The 16,541-nt window shown below is 33.7% G+C and overlaps 1 protein-coding gene across 6 annotated transcripts in view; it reads right to left on the bottom strand.

The window, feature by feature from the left end:
• SENP6 (SUMO specific peptidase 6) overlaps positions 1 to 16,541 on the bottom strand; it is a 104,254-nt gene that overhangs the window by 69,108 nt on the left and 18,605 nt on the right. For 4 of the 6 annotated variants that reach the window (XM_057737706.1, XM_057737707.1, XM_057737708.1 and 1 more), the window contains exons 2-4: positions 13,898 to 13,991; positions 11,877 to 11,937; positions 974 to 1,116 (exon numbers count right to left, since the gene is read on the bottom strand). In XM_057737706.1, coding sequence (XP_057593689.1) covers positions 974 to 1,116; positions 11,877 to 11,937; positions 13,898 to 13,991 — 298 coding nt within the window. Of the gene's footprint in view, positions 1 to 973; positions 1,119 to 11,876; positions 11,938 to 12,026; positions 12,042 to 12,992; positions 13,106 to 13,897; positions 13,992 to 16,541 lie in introns of those variants that run through there. The other 2 variants (XM_057737709.1, XM_057737714.1) reach the window with 2 other exon arrangements.

Here is a 16,541-nt window from a genome sequence, read left to right as displayed (position 1 = left end):
TCTGAGCATACACACAAAAACCTTTAACACTTAAAATACTTTTTTTACACATAAACCCACTGGCTATGTTAAATTGTTCATTAGTTTTCCACTTTCTGAATTTGTCTCTGAAATGTTTCCAATTCAGTTCATGAAAGAAGATAAAGAGTAAAACACTAGAACAGAAATCAGGAATCCTAAATGGATACTTCACAATGTAAGATTTCCTGTAAATTAATCCAGATATATTTCCTCTATTTAGGACTATCCTTAAAAAAAAAAAAAAAAAGCTTTTAAACTATGTACTATGAATACACAGTTTTCTTACATGCCAAAATAATAATAAATGTTAATTATAAAGAAAAAAATCAAAAGTGCTAAATTCTACTTCCGAGTCTACCACGTACTTGAAAATTATTTAGCCTTTATATACCTTAGATGTCTACAAATTGACAAAGTAGAAATAAAATAGTAATTTCAACCCTATTTCTGGGATATGTAACAGCTCAGTCGTATCAGTAACAGTGGTTCACTACGACAACCACTAGGAAAGATGAGTTATATCTAGAAGAGAAGGGGAATAAGAAGTCTCCATATAAAAAAAGAAAAAAGAAAAAAAAAAAAAAGAGTCCCTCATTGAGATAATTCTGATAAGTATTCCCTAAAGGAGAAATGACCTACTTCTAATATGACCAAGATTTTGCTAACTGTATGAAAGCAAGCTCATCTTATGAAATCCTAGTCTACAGAAATTTTTCTTTCCATATTTTTATTCTGAACCAAGAAATCACTGCAACCAATCCTATTTCCAAGAGTCAAAGCAAAGAATCCCAGTGTGTGGGACTGGTTCTACTGACAAAGTGAAAAGAAAAGGTACAGGTTGGGGCAACTGGTCACAAAGGTGGCCACAAAGGTGGCCACAAAGGTGGCCAATTAGTTTCCGGTGTCAAACCCTTTAGCTTTTCTGTAGGAATGTGTGGTGAAGTACCTATACCTCAATTTCTTATTGTTGCTCAACATGTTAAGTCCAATTGGGTTGCCTTTCAAAGGTTTTAAACTTTCAGTCTTGTTTCGTCTTGCACATGTCTTCCAGGGATCACCAGAACTAGTAGCAACAATTTCAGATTGACGATTTAACTGTAAAAACCATAAATGTTAAAGAGTCAATAAACAACCTAATAAGATAATTTATCAACAACTATTTGAAAACTCATTTATTAAAAAAGTAGTAAAAATGCACCAGCTATTGGGAATGGAGGATAAGGGATGGCAGTGGCACAGACCTAAGAGTAATTCAACTGTAATACTTCTTTTTTTCCTTAAGGACAACACAAATATGTAGGAACATGGGTGTTTATCATATTACTTCCTTTTCATTTCAATATCACCAAAGATATTTGAGAAAATTAAAAGAGAAAAACAGAATTGATGAGGGTAGAGGATCTTAAGATAGCTCTTTCCCAAAAGCAAAAAATAAACATTTCGCCTGCTTAACAGGCCCTGATGCTACCTGTAGGACAGTACAGCCAAATATGGCAGTAAATTGTCCTTGTACAAGAACTTTGGCTTTAGCATCAAAGTTTCTATATAAACACAGAAACCAAGATAATGTCTCCGTATTTTCATACTTGAAAATAATAATACAAACATATCAATAACAATCACTTTGCAGAGCTCATAGCATGACAATAGGATGGCTCATTCCTTAGGAAGTTCTTCTCAACAAAGAAACCTAGTTTTATGACATTTTTTGCACAAACATTCAAAAGCTGTTTTAAGATCAAAGTTAAGACAAAGGTGCTCATTCTTAGTGATAATTTACCCAAAACAATATTTTAAAAATCATTCGTATCTACTTCATTTTTGAAACAGCAGTCTAATATTTTATTTTTTACTCTTTTATAAGAAAATAGTCCTAAGATGATACCAACTTGGCTTTCCCTCCCACCAATTATCTCCAGAGAAAACTAACAGTTCCCTAAAAAAAAAATCTCCCATGAACAAAGTGGGAAGAGTTCATTGTGCCAGCACCATTCTTGTTTTTAGGTATGTCTATGTTACAAAATTCCAAAAAGATCTACTTTGAAAACACTGCTTATCACTTTCTCCTCCGTGAGACATTTTTTACTTCTTAATCTTTTACAGCCATGTCCTTTGGACTCCATTTATGATGATGGTTGATTAGATAATGCAGCTCAATCTTCCCTCTACTCTCTGCAAACTAGAAAAGCTACACAAAATAGAAATTTTTTTTAAAAAAGAAAATCTGTTTGAAGCACCTGAGGGCTACCAAGGCAATGAAGAATTAAGATCAGGGACAAGAAACTCAGAGATCGGAATCCAGATTCATACTTTTCCCTGAGACACTTGTTGTCTCCAGAAGATGAGAGGCTGAGAAGCTAAGCTAAACTCCCAGAAGACTCAGAGAGCTGGGGAGACAAAAGCAGAGTTCAACATCCACCAAGTATGGACTGCCTCATAAACACCTCAAGATCTGAATGAGGATATAGCCTATGAATAAGGGTGAATTACAACTACAAAGCCAGCTTCCATTCATCTCAACCTCCAATATAAGTCAGTTCTCCAATTTTAGAGTAAATCTAGAATTACCTGGTTTGTTAAAACAAACTGCTGTGTTCAACCCTTACAGTTTATTGTGACTGAGTAGGTTTGCAATGAGTCTAAGAAGATGCATTTCTAGCAAGTCCCCCGGTGATATAGATGCTGCTGAAAAGGGGACTATACTCGAAGAACCACTGGATCAAGGTGATCCAAGATTGTTAATGCTCCTCCTGCTCACTAACCAAAAGTAAATGTATGTCCCTCTAGGGGAAGAAAATATTATCCTAGGCCTCAAATTATCTCAGTGATTTTTCATATGCAATATCTACTAATCATAAGCAAGCTCATAAAGAAGACAATGTGATCAAAACCAAGAGAAACAACTGATAACAGGAACAGAACAACAGGGGATAAAAAAGCGGTTATCACACTCTTTCATTTCTATTAGAAAGAGAATACAATCACTCTGCATTTGGTGACCCTTTTTCACAGAAACTTCATAGTATTGTGGAAAGATAATTCAGGAATCAAACAGAACTGTCTCCTTCTAGCCAGGTAACTTTCCTTGTAATCACGGGGTTATTTTATGCATCAACAAAGCTATATACAAACTGCCTAGCCTTGGAACAGACCTATAGGTAGGAATTCAGTAATTATTAATTCCACTCAAGCAGAAATACAGATATCTTCAATTAGAAAGTCCATAAATTATTTTATCATAAACAACTGGTCATTAAGCTACATTCATCTGAAATCTCAGGACATCCAGTCATTGTGACTTTGGCCTATTCCCTTATGATTTTGCAAAAATGCCCTAAGTTAATGGTTCTCAGTGTGGTTCCCTAGATTAGCAGTATCAGCCTCACCTAGGAACACTTTAAAATGCAAATTATCAGGCCCCACTCCAGATCCCCTAAATCAGAAACTGTGGGAGTAAGGTCCAGCAATCTGTTTTATCAAGCCTTCCAGGTGATTCTGAGGTACACTAACATTGGCAAGCCACTGCTGCAGGTGCTTTTGATACACGTCCTGTTAATCTGGGAAGCAAAAAAGTTTCTACTAAAGACTAATCATATAAATTTTCCTCCAAAAATAGATAATTACAGCTAATATTTGAGCACTTACTGTGGATAGGCATCATGCTGATTACTTTATGTTCATTTAATCCCAATATAGTATACATTTCAGTAGATGTTCAGATTGGAATTCAGAAATTACACCTAAAATATCAGGTCAATTACTTGACACTACTGAGTGACAGGATTAATATGTTGAAATTTCCCACTTCAGTTCTCTTTCTCCAACAAAATCTCTCCACCATGTATCACTTAAACTTTATTTATTTATTTATTTATTTATTCATTCATTCATTCATTCATTCATTGGCTGCACTGGGTCTTTGTTGCTGCACACAGCTTTCTCTAGTTGCGGCAAGCGGAGGCTACTCTTCATTGTGGTGCACGGGCTCCTCGTTGTGGTGGCTTCTCTTGTTGAAGAGCATGGGCTCTATGCACAAAAGCGTCAGTAGTTGTGGCTCATGGGCTGTAGAGCACAGGCTCAATAGTTGTGGTGAACAAGCTTAGTTGCTCCACAGCATGTGGGATCTTCCTGGGGCAGGGATCAAATCATATCCCTTGCATTGGCAGGTGGATTCTTAACCACTGAGCCACTTAGGAAGTCTTATATCACTTAAACTTTATTGAAACTCTATCCCTATGTTATTAAAGATCAATGAGATTAAAAAGCAAAGTAACTTGTCCAAATTAGTTAAATGGATTTGAACAAAGTACTGACCTGACTCCAAAGCCCATGCTTTCTCATACTACACTGGATAAGGAATTTTTAGTGTTATTTGTAGAAATATAAACATTAATTCTTAATAAGAAGAGGCAAAACCAAACTATGTTACTCCAAATAACACTCAAAATCATTAGGATACAGAACATCTGAATATCAAAGGAACTGCACTAAAAATTCCTTTATATAAATGTAGAAAGCTAATCCTTCCTCTTAAGAACTGGTTAAGCCAAAATTATCTCACCCAATATATAGGCACATAATTCAGCTAGTTCAACCATATTTCTGATTAAGTGCTTAAACATTTTCAGATTTTCTTTTTAAGAAAACATTTAGGCATAGCAACAGACAACCCAAAGTCCATCATTAAAGCAAGATCTGCATAAGGCAAATTCTTAAATTTCCCAATGAGGCTGCCAATAGATTACTATCAAAAGCTACACACACTTCGGTCAGCAATGAGACAACCCGTACTTCCAGTTTTGCAGGTATCTCATGAAAATCATTTATTGTATTGTCAAATTCCCTTAGGAAAGGTTCCTTATTATCTGCTATACTTAGAAAGTAGCTGGGGGGTGGGGTGAAATTACTCCATAGGAGAATCACAGGATGTAAATTTGTAACTATGGGACACAATTCCAGCTGCCAGAAAATTTAGAGATAACTGTTGAATTACTGGGATGGCCAGAAAGTGCGTTTGGGTTTTTCTGTAACATCTTACGGGACAAACCTGAATGAACTTTTTGGCCAACCCAATAAAATACAACACATTATTTTAGATGTGTAGCACATCTACTTCTCTTTACGTAATTAATAATTCTTATTTTCTCTCATTTTATTTGTGCTCTTGGGTAATCTACAGCAAATTATTGGGCAAATTAAGGTGTAAACTATCTCACAGATTAGAACACTACTACTACTAAAGAGAAGATATATTCAGTCTAAAGGCCCCTGAAAAACTTTAATTTTCCTTCCCCACCAACCCACCCTTAAGTAGCCTAACAGTTTTCTAGTTAATGTAAGCACATCAGAACTCCTGTGGACAGACGGATTAACACAAAACAATCATACAATTACAAAACTATAAACACGGGCCTTAACTGATGTCAGAAAAGCAACTATAAACACATCATTATTTGAAAGGAAAACCAGCTCACAAAGGTTCAATAACACTGCATTTACAATAATGTAGCTATTTATGGAAGACTTGCTAGTGCCAAGTACTAGATGGATTACACAGTTTCATAATTCTCACAACCATCCTATAAAGTAGATAGCTATAAGCACACCTAAAATCTGATATTCTGTCTAACTAATATACCAGCCACTCATCCCTCAAATGGTATCAGTCTATACAGGAAACATTTACACAGTATAAACAATGATACGGAGATCAGCAAACTTTCTCTGTAAAGGGCCAGACAACAAATATTTTAGGCTTTGTGGGTCACACAGTCTCTGCTGAAACAACTCTGTCCAAATATTTCAAATCTGTTGTTAGAGCACAAAAGCAGTCATAGACAATATATAAACAAATAAGCACAGTTGTTTTCCAATAAATACTTATGGACACATCTGAATTTCACAGAATCTTCACAAGTCACGAAACAATATTCTTTTGATATTTTTCAACCATTTAAAAAATGTAAAAACTATTCTGGTTCAGGGCTTCCCTGGTGGCGCAGTGGTTAAGAATCCGCTTGCTAATGCAGGGGACACGGGTTCGAGCCCTGGTCCAGGAAGATCCCACATGCCGCAGAGCAACTAAGCCCATGCGCCACAACTACTGAGCCTGTGCTGTAGAGCTCGAGAGCCACAACTATTGAGCCCAAGTGCCACAACTACTGAAGCCCGTGCACCTAGAGCCCGTGCTCCATAACAAGAGAAGCCATCGCAATGAGAAGCCTGTGCACTACAACGAAGAGTAATCCCCGCTCACTGCAACTCGAGAAAGCCCGTGAGCGGCAACAAAGACCCAACGCAGACAATAAATAAATAAGTAAATAAATAAATTTATTAAAAAAAAAACTATTCTAGTTCACACACCATAGGCTGTGGGCCAGATTTAGCCTGTGAGCCTTGGTATGCCAACCTTTATATTTTAACATTAATCATTAATAACGAATAACTAATAAACAGCCAGCTGCCAGAATATAAACTCCATGGGAATAAGAAATTTGCTTGTTTTGCTCTCTGTCACCTAGAGCAGGGGTCCCTAACCCCAGCGGCTTGTTAGGAACTGGGCCACACAGCAGGTGAGCAATGGGCCAGCAAAGCTTAATCTGCTGCTGCCCATTGCTCACATTACTGCCTGAGCGGTCCATGGAAAATTGGCTTCCACAAAACAGGTCCCTGGTGCCAAAAAGGGTGGGGACCACGATCTAGAACACTGTGCTCAATACATATTTGCTGCATGAATGAGTATTTCATGGGACTGCTAAATGTGCAAAAATTATCAACATGTGGTATCTTCTACCCAAACTTACCACACATCACAAAGCCAATTTAACTAAAAACAAAAAAAGTATTCAGGAAATTTAGCACCTAAGAACTTCAGAAAATAAGATAACCTAAGGGAATCTTTTAAATGATTAGAGACATTAAAAACACATGTTAAAGGCATTGAAATTCTTAAAAACAAAATGGAAATTAAAACAGTACAGAAAGAACTAGACACTATGAAAAACACAGAATTTTGAAAGAGAACCAAGAGAAGGTCTACAAATGATGCCACTGAAATTTTTTAAAAAGAAAAAAATAAATGGATAGATTAAATAGCATGTTATATATAGCCGAAGATAAAAATTAGTGAACTGGAAGACAGCTGAGGAAACTGCAGAATATGGTAAAGGGATGATTTCTTTCTTTGCACTTTATCCTTTCTGTTTCATATAAAATATACATTAAAGGACATGAAAAAAGATAGTCTTATTAAGTCTAATAAAAATTAGTTCCATAAAAAAATGAGGAAAGGCAATATTCAGAGATAATAACTAAAATTTTTTCAGAATTAATAAAAGATATGCATCCTTTATATAAAGAGGCACAATGAAACTGCAGAAACCCAAAGGCAAAGAGATTATTCTGTGAAAGAGAAGGGGAATACTAAGACACTTTGAACCCAAATAAAGGCTTTCTCCTAATTCCATGCTCATTTTCAAATGCAGAAAAGGGGCTATGTTAGTTTAAACCAATGATCCGTGTGGACCTATATATTACCCACAAGCCATTAAAAATCCAGAGATATTTAAAACCCTGGGATACACAAAGACTTTCTAAGGGACAAATGGGCACAGATAATTTTAAGAAAGTCAACTCCTAAATCCTCAATCTCCACTTTAACACTTTGTAACACTGATTTACTTTAAAACCCATCTGCAGAAAAGGGATCATATGATATCTCCTTTCCCATCTCCACTTTCAGAATAAGCCTTTTTTCACTTTACAAACGACATAATTCTCATTTATTGTATTAGTCTAAAAAACTCCTGAAAGGAACAATTTGAAATACTAGTATCTGGAATCTCTTTGGTTTCATATCTTTCCCTGTTTTCTATATATTTCTGTTAAAAGTGAACCATAGGTTAGAACCTGGGTATTCTGGACCAAATTAGGATTTTCTTAATACAACTATAATGCAAAATGGAAAAGCAAAAGTGATGAAAATTTGCATTTAATGACTTTGTATCTTCTACTCCAGTTATTATCAAGAAAAGCACTGCCCCAAGGAAAAAATCATGTGAGAACAACTAAAAGAAAGCATAAATTAAAAAACAAACAAAAAAACCTGAAATGTGCATGCCTTTATTACAACCAGATAAAAAACTCAGGTCAAAACGAAGGCTGCATTTTTCTACTGAGAATTCTGAAGTGAAATGTCATCATGAAGATGCAAACTAACATGTATATTTGAAATGAAAACAGGAAAAAAGATTTTTATTATAGATAATACATCTGATTTACTTGACTGGCTGTACTATGGACTGGCCTTGTCAAGAAGGTTATATGTAGATATTTTCCATAGATCAAATGAGCCAAATATACAGTTTCAATGTTTTAAAGAAAATATAAAAACAAAGAAATATAAAATATTTCATGAAAAAAATTTACAAAAAAATTTGGCAAAAGCCAAGATTAACAAGATTTCAATTTTTCCAATTATTTCTGAGATTATCTGGTTAAGAAAAAAAGGAATCTAAAAGGAATCTAAAAGTAACAAGTATAACCCACTCATTAAGCCTTAATAAAGCCTTTTTTGTATATTTCCCCAAAATTCAGAAAGACAATAAATCTAAAGACTGGATTACAAATTATTTTTAACTTTTAAACTTTTATTATATTGCCATGTGATTTCTGCCATTTAATTCAAAAAAGGAAAGAACTGAAGGTTAATGCTATAGCAAAACTCTTTTGGTATCCATCTATTTATTATGTGACCAAGATTTCTCAGCATTTGGACCTCCTAGGTGACACAGTGGTTCAGAGTCTGCCTGCCAATGCAGGAGACATGGATTCAATCCCTGCTCCAGGAAGATCCCACATGCCACAGAGCAACTAAGCCCATGTGCCACAACTACATAGGCTGCGCTCTAGAGCCGTGAGCCACAAATATTGAGCCATGTGCCGCAACCACTGAAGCCCGTGCGCCTAGAGCCCATGCTCCACAGCAAGAGAAGCCACCACAGTGAGGAGTCTGCACACCACAATGAAGAGTGGCTCCCACTCACTGCAACTAGAGAAAGCCTGTGTGTAGCAACTAAGACCCAACGCAGCCAATAAATAAATAAATAAAGTTATATAAAAAAAGATTTCTCAGCACTTATATCTTTAAAAAGTTTGAAAAGAAAATTACTGTTGAAAGTTTTATTATAGCAATAAATAATATTTATGGATACATGAATAAGGAAGGAAAACATCAACATCATCTATTTTAAGAAATACATTTCCAATATAATTCTACACAATAAGTTTAATAATTACATGTTTATTAGCAATTATAAACATAACTCAATCCAGCAAAAAAATTTAATACTTAGAACTTTTAGTGACAAGATGGTTTAATATTAAATTTCAGTGAATGTACACCTATAAAGTATAATAATTAAAAGATTTTCAACTGCATAAAAATATATCATATGAAGTTCAAATACATATATGTTAAAAATCAACAGAAATAGTTTTACCTACAAAGCTCACTACATTTGTGCCCACCTGAAAAACACCTGAACAGCACCACTCTAAGGAATCAAAATGTTAAAAGACAGAAAAAACTGCAATGTAAAAAACCTGACAGTTTTTCAGTGTAACCTTATAAAGAAAAACTTTATAGTACTGAGAAAAACTTTAAATTCTATAAACTCCCAAAATTATGTCAAAACAGAGATTTTGTGGAGGGAAAAAAACCCCACAAAGACAGGGAGAAAAAGCAACTTTAAAAGTCTCTAGAATTGGCAAAAATTCAAGTTTGACCATAAACTCCCTAAAGTTAGAGTAGTAACTCTCATACATTACTAGCAAGAATGGTAAATCTTAACGCCTATGAATGAGGCATTTGGCAATATTTAGCAAAATCACATGTAAATTTACCTTCTGAAATAGCAACTGCAATTTTAGAAGTCTATCCTACAAATATACTGTGAAGATGTGAAAAGGTATAAGCACAGGCTTTATTAAAGCAAAAGACTGAGAAGAACCTCTGCTTATCAACTGAATATCTATATATCTATAGCACATCCATTCACTGGAGTACTATGGAGCAATAAAACATGATAAAGATCTTGAAATACTTTGCTGTGGAGGGATCTTACAGACTATACTACCAAGTAAAGAAAAACCAAGGTGCCAAACAATGTGGAGAGTTTCTCCAAGAAGGGTGGTATATTCTAATATTTTTAAAATAGACAAAAAGACAATGGAAGGCTAAGGCATGTAATTTTAAAAACAGGTTGCCCACAGGTTAAAAACGGGAGAGAGGGAACCAGGACAAAAGCTAGACTTTTCTGAATAAAATTTCTTTTGTAGATTTGACTTTGGAACCATGAAAAAATCTTTTGCATAATTATAAAACAAATTAAATCCAAAACATTTTTTAAAAAGCAATTCCTCAAAATAAAAAACAGAGTTAAAATAAATAAATAAACCTAACTCTCATCCACCTGGTGGAATTACAAACCAGGAAAAGATAATTTCAAGTGACTTTAAAACACAGTAATTTGAATATACCTTTCTAGTGGGATATACCTAGTGAGATACACTATCAACACCAACAAGGAAATAAAACAAAATAATTTTAAATCATTTTATTAGTAACTATATGTGTACTGGTATTGTGAAACTATTTAACTTGTCTAATAGGACAAAGCAAGTAAGTAACTAAGCTAACATCATTAGGAATCAAGACACTAAACCCAAAAGCTAACAAAGAAATAAAGTGTTATATTTGACAATGTAAGAAAGTATCATTTCTCCAAGGCAATAACCACCAAAAGTGAAGACAAAAGACTAGTGAAAAAAACTAGTTTAAAATATGAATAATTAGTATCACAGCAGTAGGGCAGTTTCTCCAAAATACCATATTTTGTCAAATCTAAGAATCCATTATAAGATGCATTATTACTGTATATACTAATGTGCAAAAAAAATTTTTTAACTAAACTATGTAATGCCATCATCATAAGATACACCTAGTTAGATTTCAGAGATGTCAAAAATGTGGAAAATGTGTATCTTAGACTCAATATAAAAAGAATTCCTATGAATCAATAATATTCTAAAACCAAATAGAAAAATGCGCAAAGGATATTAAGTAACAATTATCAAAAGGGAAACAAATGGACTACACACATTATGAGAGAGGTGTTCAACCTCACTCATAGCAACAGAAATGCACATTAAGACTACATTGAGATACTATTTTTCACTGCAAAGATCAAAAGGATAATAACACTGTTAGAAAAGAGTGGGGAGACAGCCATGCTCAGACACTGCTGGTAAAAGTGTAAATCAGGAATAACAAAATTAGAAATGTACCTGTCCTGATATAGCAGCTCTACTTCTAGAAAGTCACCCTGCAGCATGCTTGTATGTGTGCAAAATAACCCATATAGAGGCTAACTTCCTCAACATTATTTTACTTGGGGAAAAAAGGTAGATAATAAACACCATAAAGATCCTTCCATATGGTAATGCTGGATAACACAGTACATCATACAATGGCATACCATGCACCTACTGAAAAGAACGAGGGTGATTTTAATGAACTCTCATGGTTGGTCTCTAAGATATATTAATTTTACAGAGTAAGATTACAAAAAGTATGTACAATATACCACCAATGGTGAAAGACTAAGAGGGTGGGGCGAGAATATATATTTTCTTTGTGATAAATTATTTCTGATGGGGTAAGAAACTGGGAATACCATGTGCCTTTCAGGTAGGAAAGTGGGTGGTTGGGACTTACAATCAAAAATACAAATATTCTTTTGAAGTATTAGTTTTTTGAATACAACCTAAAAAAAAAATTAAAAAGCAACACTTGCCTTTTTTCCTTTTGAGGTTTCAGAATCCTCATCTTCAGCTACACTGAGTAGATTTGCCTCACTACATAGAAAATAAGGAGGAAAAAACCTTAAGTGACAATTACAACCCATACATTAAATCCAGAAGTTTTCATTATCCTCTTTGCTCACCTAATATAGAGATCAGCAAACTTTTTCTGTAAAGGGCCAGAGAGTAAATATTTTAGACTTTGCAGGCTATACAGTCTCTGTAAGCAACTACTCATCTTTGCTTTGACACTGTAGTATGAAAGCAGCCATATACTATATGTGTGGCTGTGTTCCAATAAAACTATAACAAAATCCAGTAGGTAGGCCATTGTTTATTGACCTCTGCCATAAATGAACACACAATTTTTGTTTTCTTAACTATCGATTTCATATATAGTCACTCATTTTTCCTTTCTGTCTTGGATTTTAAATTAGGGGAAAAGGACTGAAAAACAAAATAGAGGTTAAGAAACATACTGGTAAGAAAACCTTAGTTAATGAAAAGAAAGTAATTCCAATGGTATTAACTCAATAAAATAGTTATACCTCTACCATTATGGGAAATATCGACCTTTCACTGGGAATCACTGGCTTGAGTCTAAAAGACCAGACCGATATATTTATTAACAGTTCATGTTAATAAACTAACAGTTCATGTTAATCTGAACATAATATGAATGATAAACCAAAGAGTACAATTCATAAACGAAATATACAGAACAGGTAGCACCTTAAAAGACACATTTTTTGTATAATCATGACAAGTCTTCTAACAAAGAAAGTCAAAATACACCCTCCTGAAGACAACTCTAAGATATTTTTAGTAAAATCTTAGCTATTTTTAATAAAAATGTAAAATGTTTGTTTCATTATTGTTTGTATACATCCCAACGTTTTAAATGCTAAAAATTCCCTCCTGCAAACATTTTACAAAAATGCTTAAAAAATGGTATACTTTTTAACATTTAAAGGTGGTCTACTCAATTTCAGATTTAAGTCTAATTTTTTGAAACTACATAAATAACAAATGTCTGTAATAAAATATAATCAGAAGTAAAAAGAAAAGAAAGAAGACCATAAAATGCCAATTTTGAGTGAGAAACTTACCAGTTCAAAGCTCTCCTTCAAACAAAACTTCACTTCAGTTCAACATCTCATAGGTGAAGGCACATAAAGTGGTAATGAGGAACGGAGCTGTTGCCCAGACAGAAGTGAAGCACCTACAATATTTAGCCAATATACTCTGAATGACTTCCTGTGTAAAATTTCTAAAAAATATTTGCAGTTTTGGTAGAACTTAGTGTATATATTTGTGTGTCTCTTAATTTGCTGTTTGTTCTGGCCAGTGGGAAACCAGATCAGTAAACCAAGAAACTAAGAGCAATGCTAAATTTGTAATACAAATCTCAAGACATGCAAAAAGTTCTATTAAAACTCTTTAAAAATTTACAGCAGTCATTCCAAGTACATTAACAAAGTATAACGAACGCTTTGCTTAACTTCTGTCTGGGTCAACACCTGTGTTTATCATTTATAGGGTGTCTGCTTTCTCTGGTAGCAATTTAAGATGAATGTGATCGGGGGTGGGGGGAGTCGCAATTGGAAAGACACTAAACTTTCTTAAAATTTCAGGAATCATAATCTGGGTTCATTTACTCCTGATAAATGGTGGCTTTTCAAATTACTATGTGAACAGAATGTCATTTTTTTTTTTAAAAAAAGAACAATTTCTTTAATATGAAATCTGTAGTATGGTTGACTTTTAATTATAAGGTTACAAGTATTATACACATGTATCTATACATTTCAAAAGATGAAGAAATATAACCGCAAAATTATTTACCAATAAGAAAATTGCGTTTTTTCTTCTTGATGTTACTGTAAAAGAGTTCAGTGTTTTCTTAAGAATACCATACTCTTAACAATATTTCCATGGAATATAAATTGTTTTTCTAATGAAAAGTTTCATTCTTATAATAAAATATCTGAGGGGGGAAAAAAAGAATTCTTACTCTTTATCTGTATCTCCTTCACTTTCTTCTCCATGATCAAAGCTCCAATTATTTTTAAAACCACCATCTCTTTTAGATTCTGATCTAGCCAAAGCTGAAATAAAAACAAACTCAGATAAGTATTCATTAATAGAGCTATTCAATATAAAATAAAATTGAGCATTTCCCAAACTCTTTGCTTAGTCAAGATTTTATTTTAATTTGCTTGCCTTTTGACTATTTCCTCTAAAGAGAAAAAGAACACATTAAAATGTTTTTGCTAATTTACACTATTCCATACATGTGAGTTTGCTACAGGAAAAAAGCTCAAATCAGTAAAACAATAAAAATGTGGAAGGGGATACATGACTATGTAAGAAATACATAAAAATCAACCCTGTATCTCCGAACAGTACGGAGGTTCCTTAAAAAACTAAAAACAGAACTACCATACGACCCAGCAATCCCACTGCTGGGCGTATACCCAGAGAAAACCATAATTCAAAAAGAACCCCAGTGTTCATTGCAGCACTATTTACAACAGCCAGGTCATGGAAGCAACCTAAATGTCTATAAACAGACAAATGGATAAAAGATGTGGTACATAAATACAATGGACTATTAGTCATAAAAAGGAATGAAATTGGCTCATTTGTAGAGACATGGATGGACCTAAAGACTTTCATACAGAGTGAAGTCAGTCAGAAAGAGAAAACAAATATCGTATATTAACACATACATGCGGAATCTAGAAAAATGGCACAGATCAACCAGTTTGCAAGGCAGAAACAGAGACACAGAGATAGAGAACAAACATATGGACACCAAGGGGGTAAAGCAGGGGGGTTTGAGGTGGGATGAAATGGGAGATTGAGATTGCCATACATACATTAATATGTATAAAATAGATGACTAATAAGAAAAATAAATCAAATTGTACACTTTATTTTTTATTTTTATTTTTTAAAGAACTTTACTGAGATATAATTATATAATTGACATACAATAAACTGCATATATTTAAAGTACAATTTGAGATTTTTTTCTTATTAGTAATGTATACGGCAATCCCAATCTCCCAAATTGTATGCTTTAAATATATGCAGTTTATTGTATGTCAATTATACCTCAATAAAATTCTTTTTAAAAGGAAAAAAAAATTGATGGATGGGTAGAACTGATGCGTTGACTAGAGAAGCAAGCTTAGACACCTATGAGGGCACAAATATTATCAAACTGACATAAGAAAAAGTTTTGAACATTGCTGTCAATAAAAGAAACTGAATTATTATAAATCTTTCTGTAAAAAAAAACTCAGACCCAGAAGATTTCTCCCATAATTTCTTTCAAACTTTTAAAAAATAGCAACAAATCTATATAAACTATTCCAGGAAAAAAAAAAAAAAGATAAAGAAGGAATACTTCGCAGCTCATTTTATGAAGTCAGAATACCTGATCCCAAACCTGATGACACTTGAGTAAGGAAATTATCAAGCACTCGCTTATGAAGACAGATATAAACTCTAAATAAGATATTAGTAAATCAAATCCAGTGATAGATAATAATATATTACAATCAAGTAGGGTTTATTCTAAAAGCAAGAGTTAACATTTGAAAATTATGAATGTAATTCACAAACAAAAACTCTTAGCAAATTAGGTATATAGAAGGAATACAAAAAAAAGAACTACAAAAACCTTCAGAAAACATCATAACTTTCCCCCTGCAATAAGCTATAAACAGTTCTCTTGAACTATGTAGTGAAGATCCTAGCTGGTACAGTATGGCAAGGGGAGAAAATGCCTACAAGAGGTGAGGAAAGCAAAGAAGAAGCAAACTTGCTCATGTACAGAGCCCCAGAAGGGCTCAAAAACTGGAGGTACTAGGTATCTGAAGGAAAGAAGAAAATCTAATTTTTTTTTTAAAGAACAAGTATTTAGTAGAATGTGAACTAACAAAAGTACAATAAGAAGGATAAAACTGGGGAGATTGGGATTGCCATACATACATTACTAATAAGAAAAAAAATAGCAAGTTGTACACTCTGAATATATGCAGTTTATTGTATGTTAAGTGTATCTCAATAAAAGTTCTTTAAAAAAAAGGTTAAAAGTGGAAAATCATCATTTGGGAACCATTACAATAAAAACTGATTCAGGTATGCATCATCCAAGGAATGCTGAACCTAATAAATGGGAAGAAGCTAAAACTAACAGGTTAAATCTGACAAGAAATATATTCATATTGTCTCAAAGTAGTTCCCCACAAAATATTTATTAATCACTAAGGGGAAAATAGTACCTTTCCGTGGAGAAACCTGGCAAACATGATCTTAACTAAGCAACCAAATTTAATTTCACCAGTAACAGGACAGAAGATCACTACTATGGCATTTCTTTAAAAAACACATAGTCTAAATTTAATCATGAGGAAACATCAGATAAACCCAAACTACAAAATAACTGTCCAGTATACTTTAAACATGTCAAGGTAAAGAAAGACTAGAATGCTATTCCAGATTAAAGGAGACAGAAGAGATACAAATAATAAATGCAATATGTGATCCTAAATTGGGCCCTGAACCACAATCTTTTTCCCTTTTGCTCTAAAGAACATTTTGGGTCAGTCAGTAAAAATTGAAATAAAGTCTATAGAGTAGATAAC

This window comes from Hippopotamus amphibius, chromosome 6, assembly GCF_030028045.1.
Source record: "Hippopotamus amphibius kiboko isolate mHipAmp2 chromosome 6, mHipAmp2.hap2, whole genome shotgun sequence".
NCBI classification, from domain to species: domain Eukaryota; kingdom Metazoa; phylum Chordata; class Mammalia; order Artiodactyla; family Hippopotamidae; genus Hippopotamus; species Hippopotamus amphibius.
This window is presented reverse-complemented; position numbering and strand designations above follow the sequence as displayed.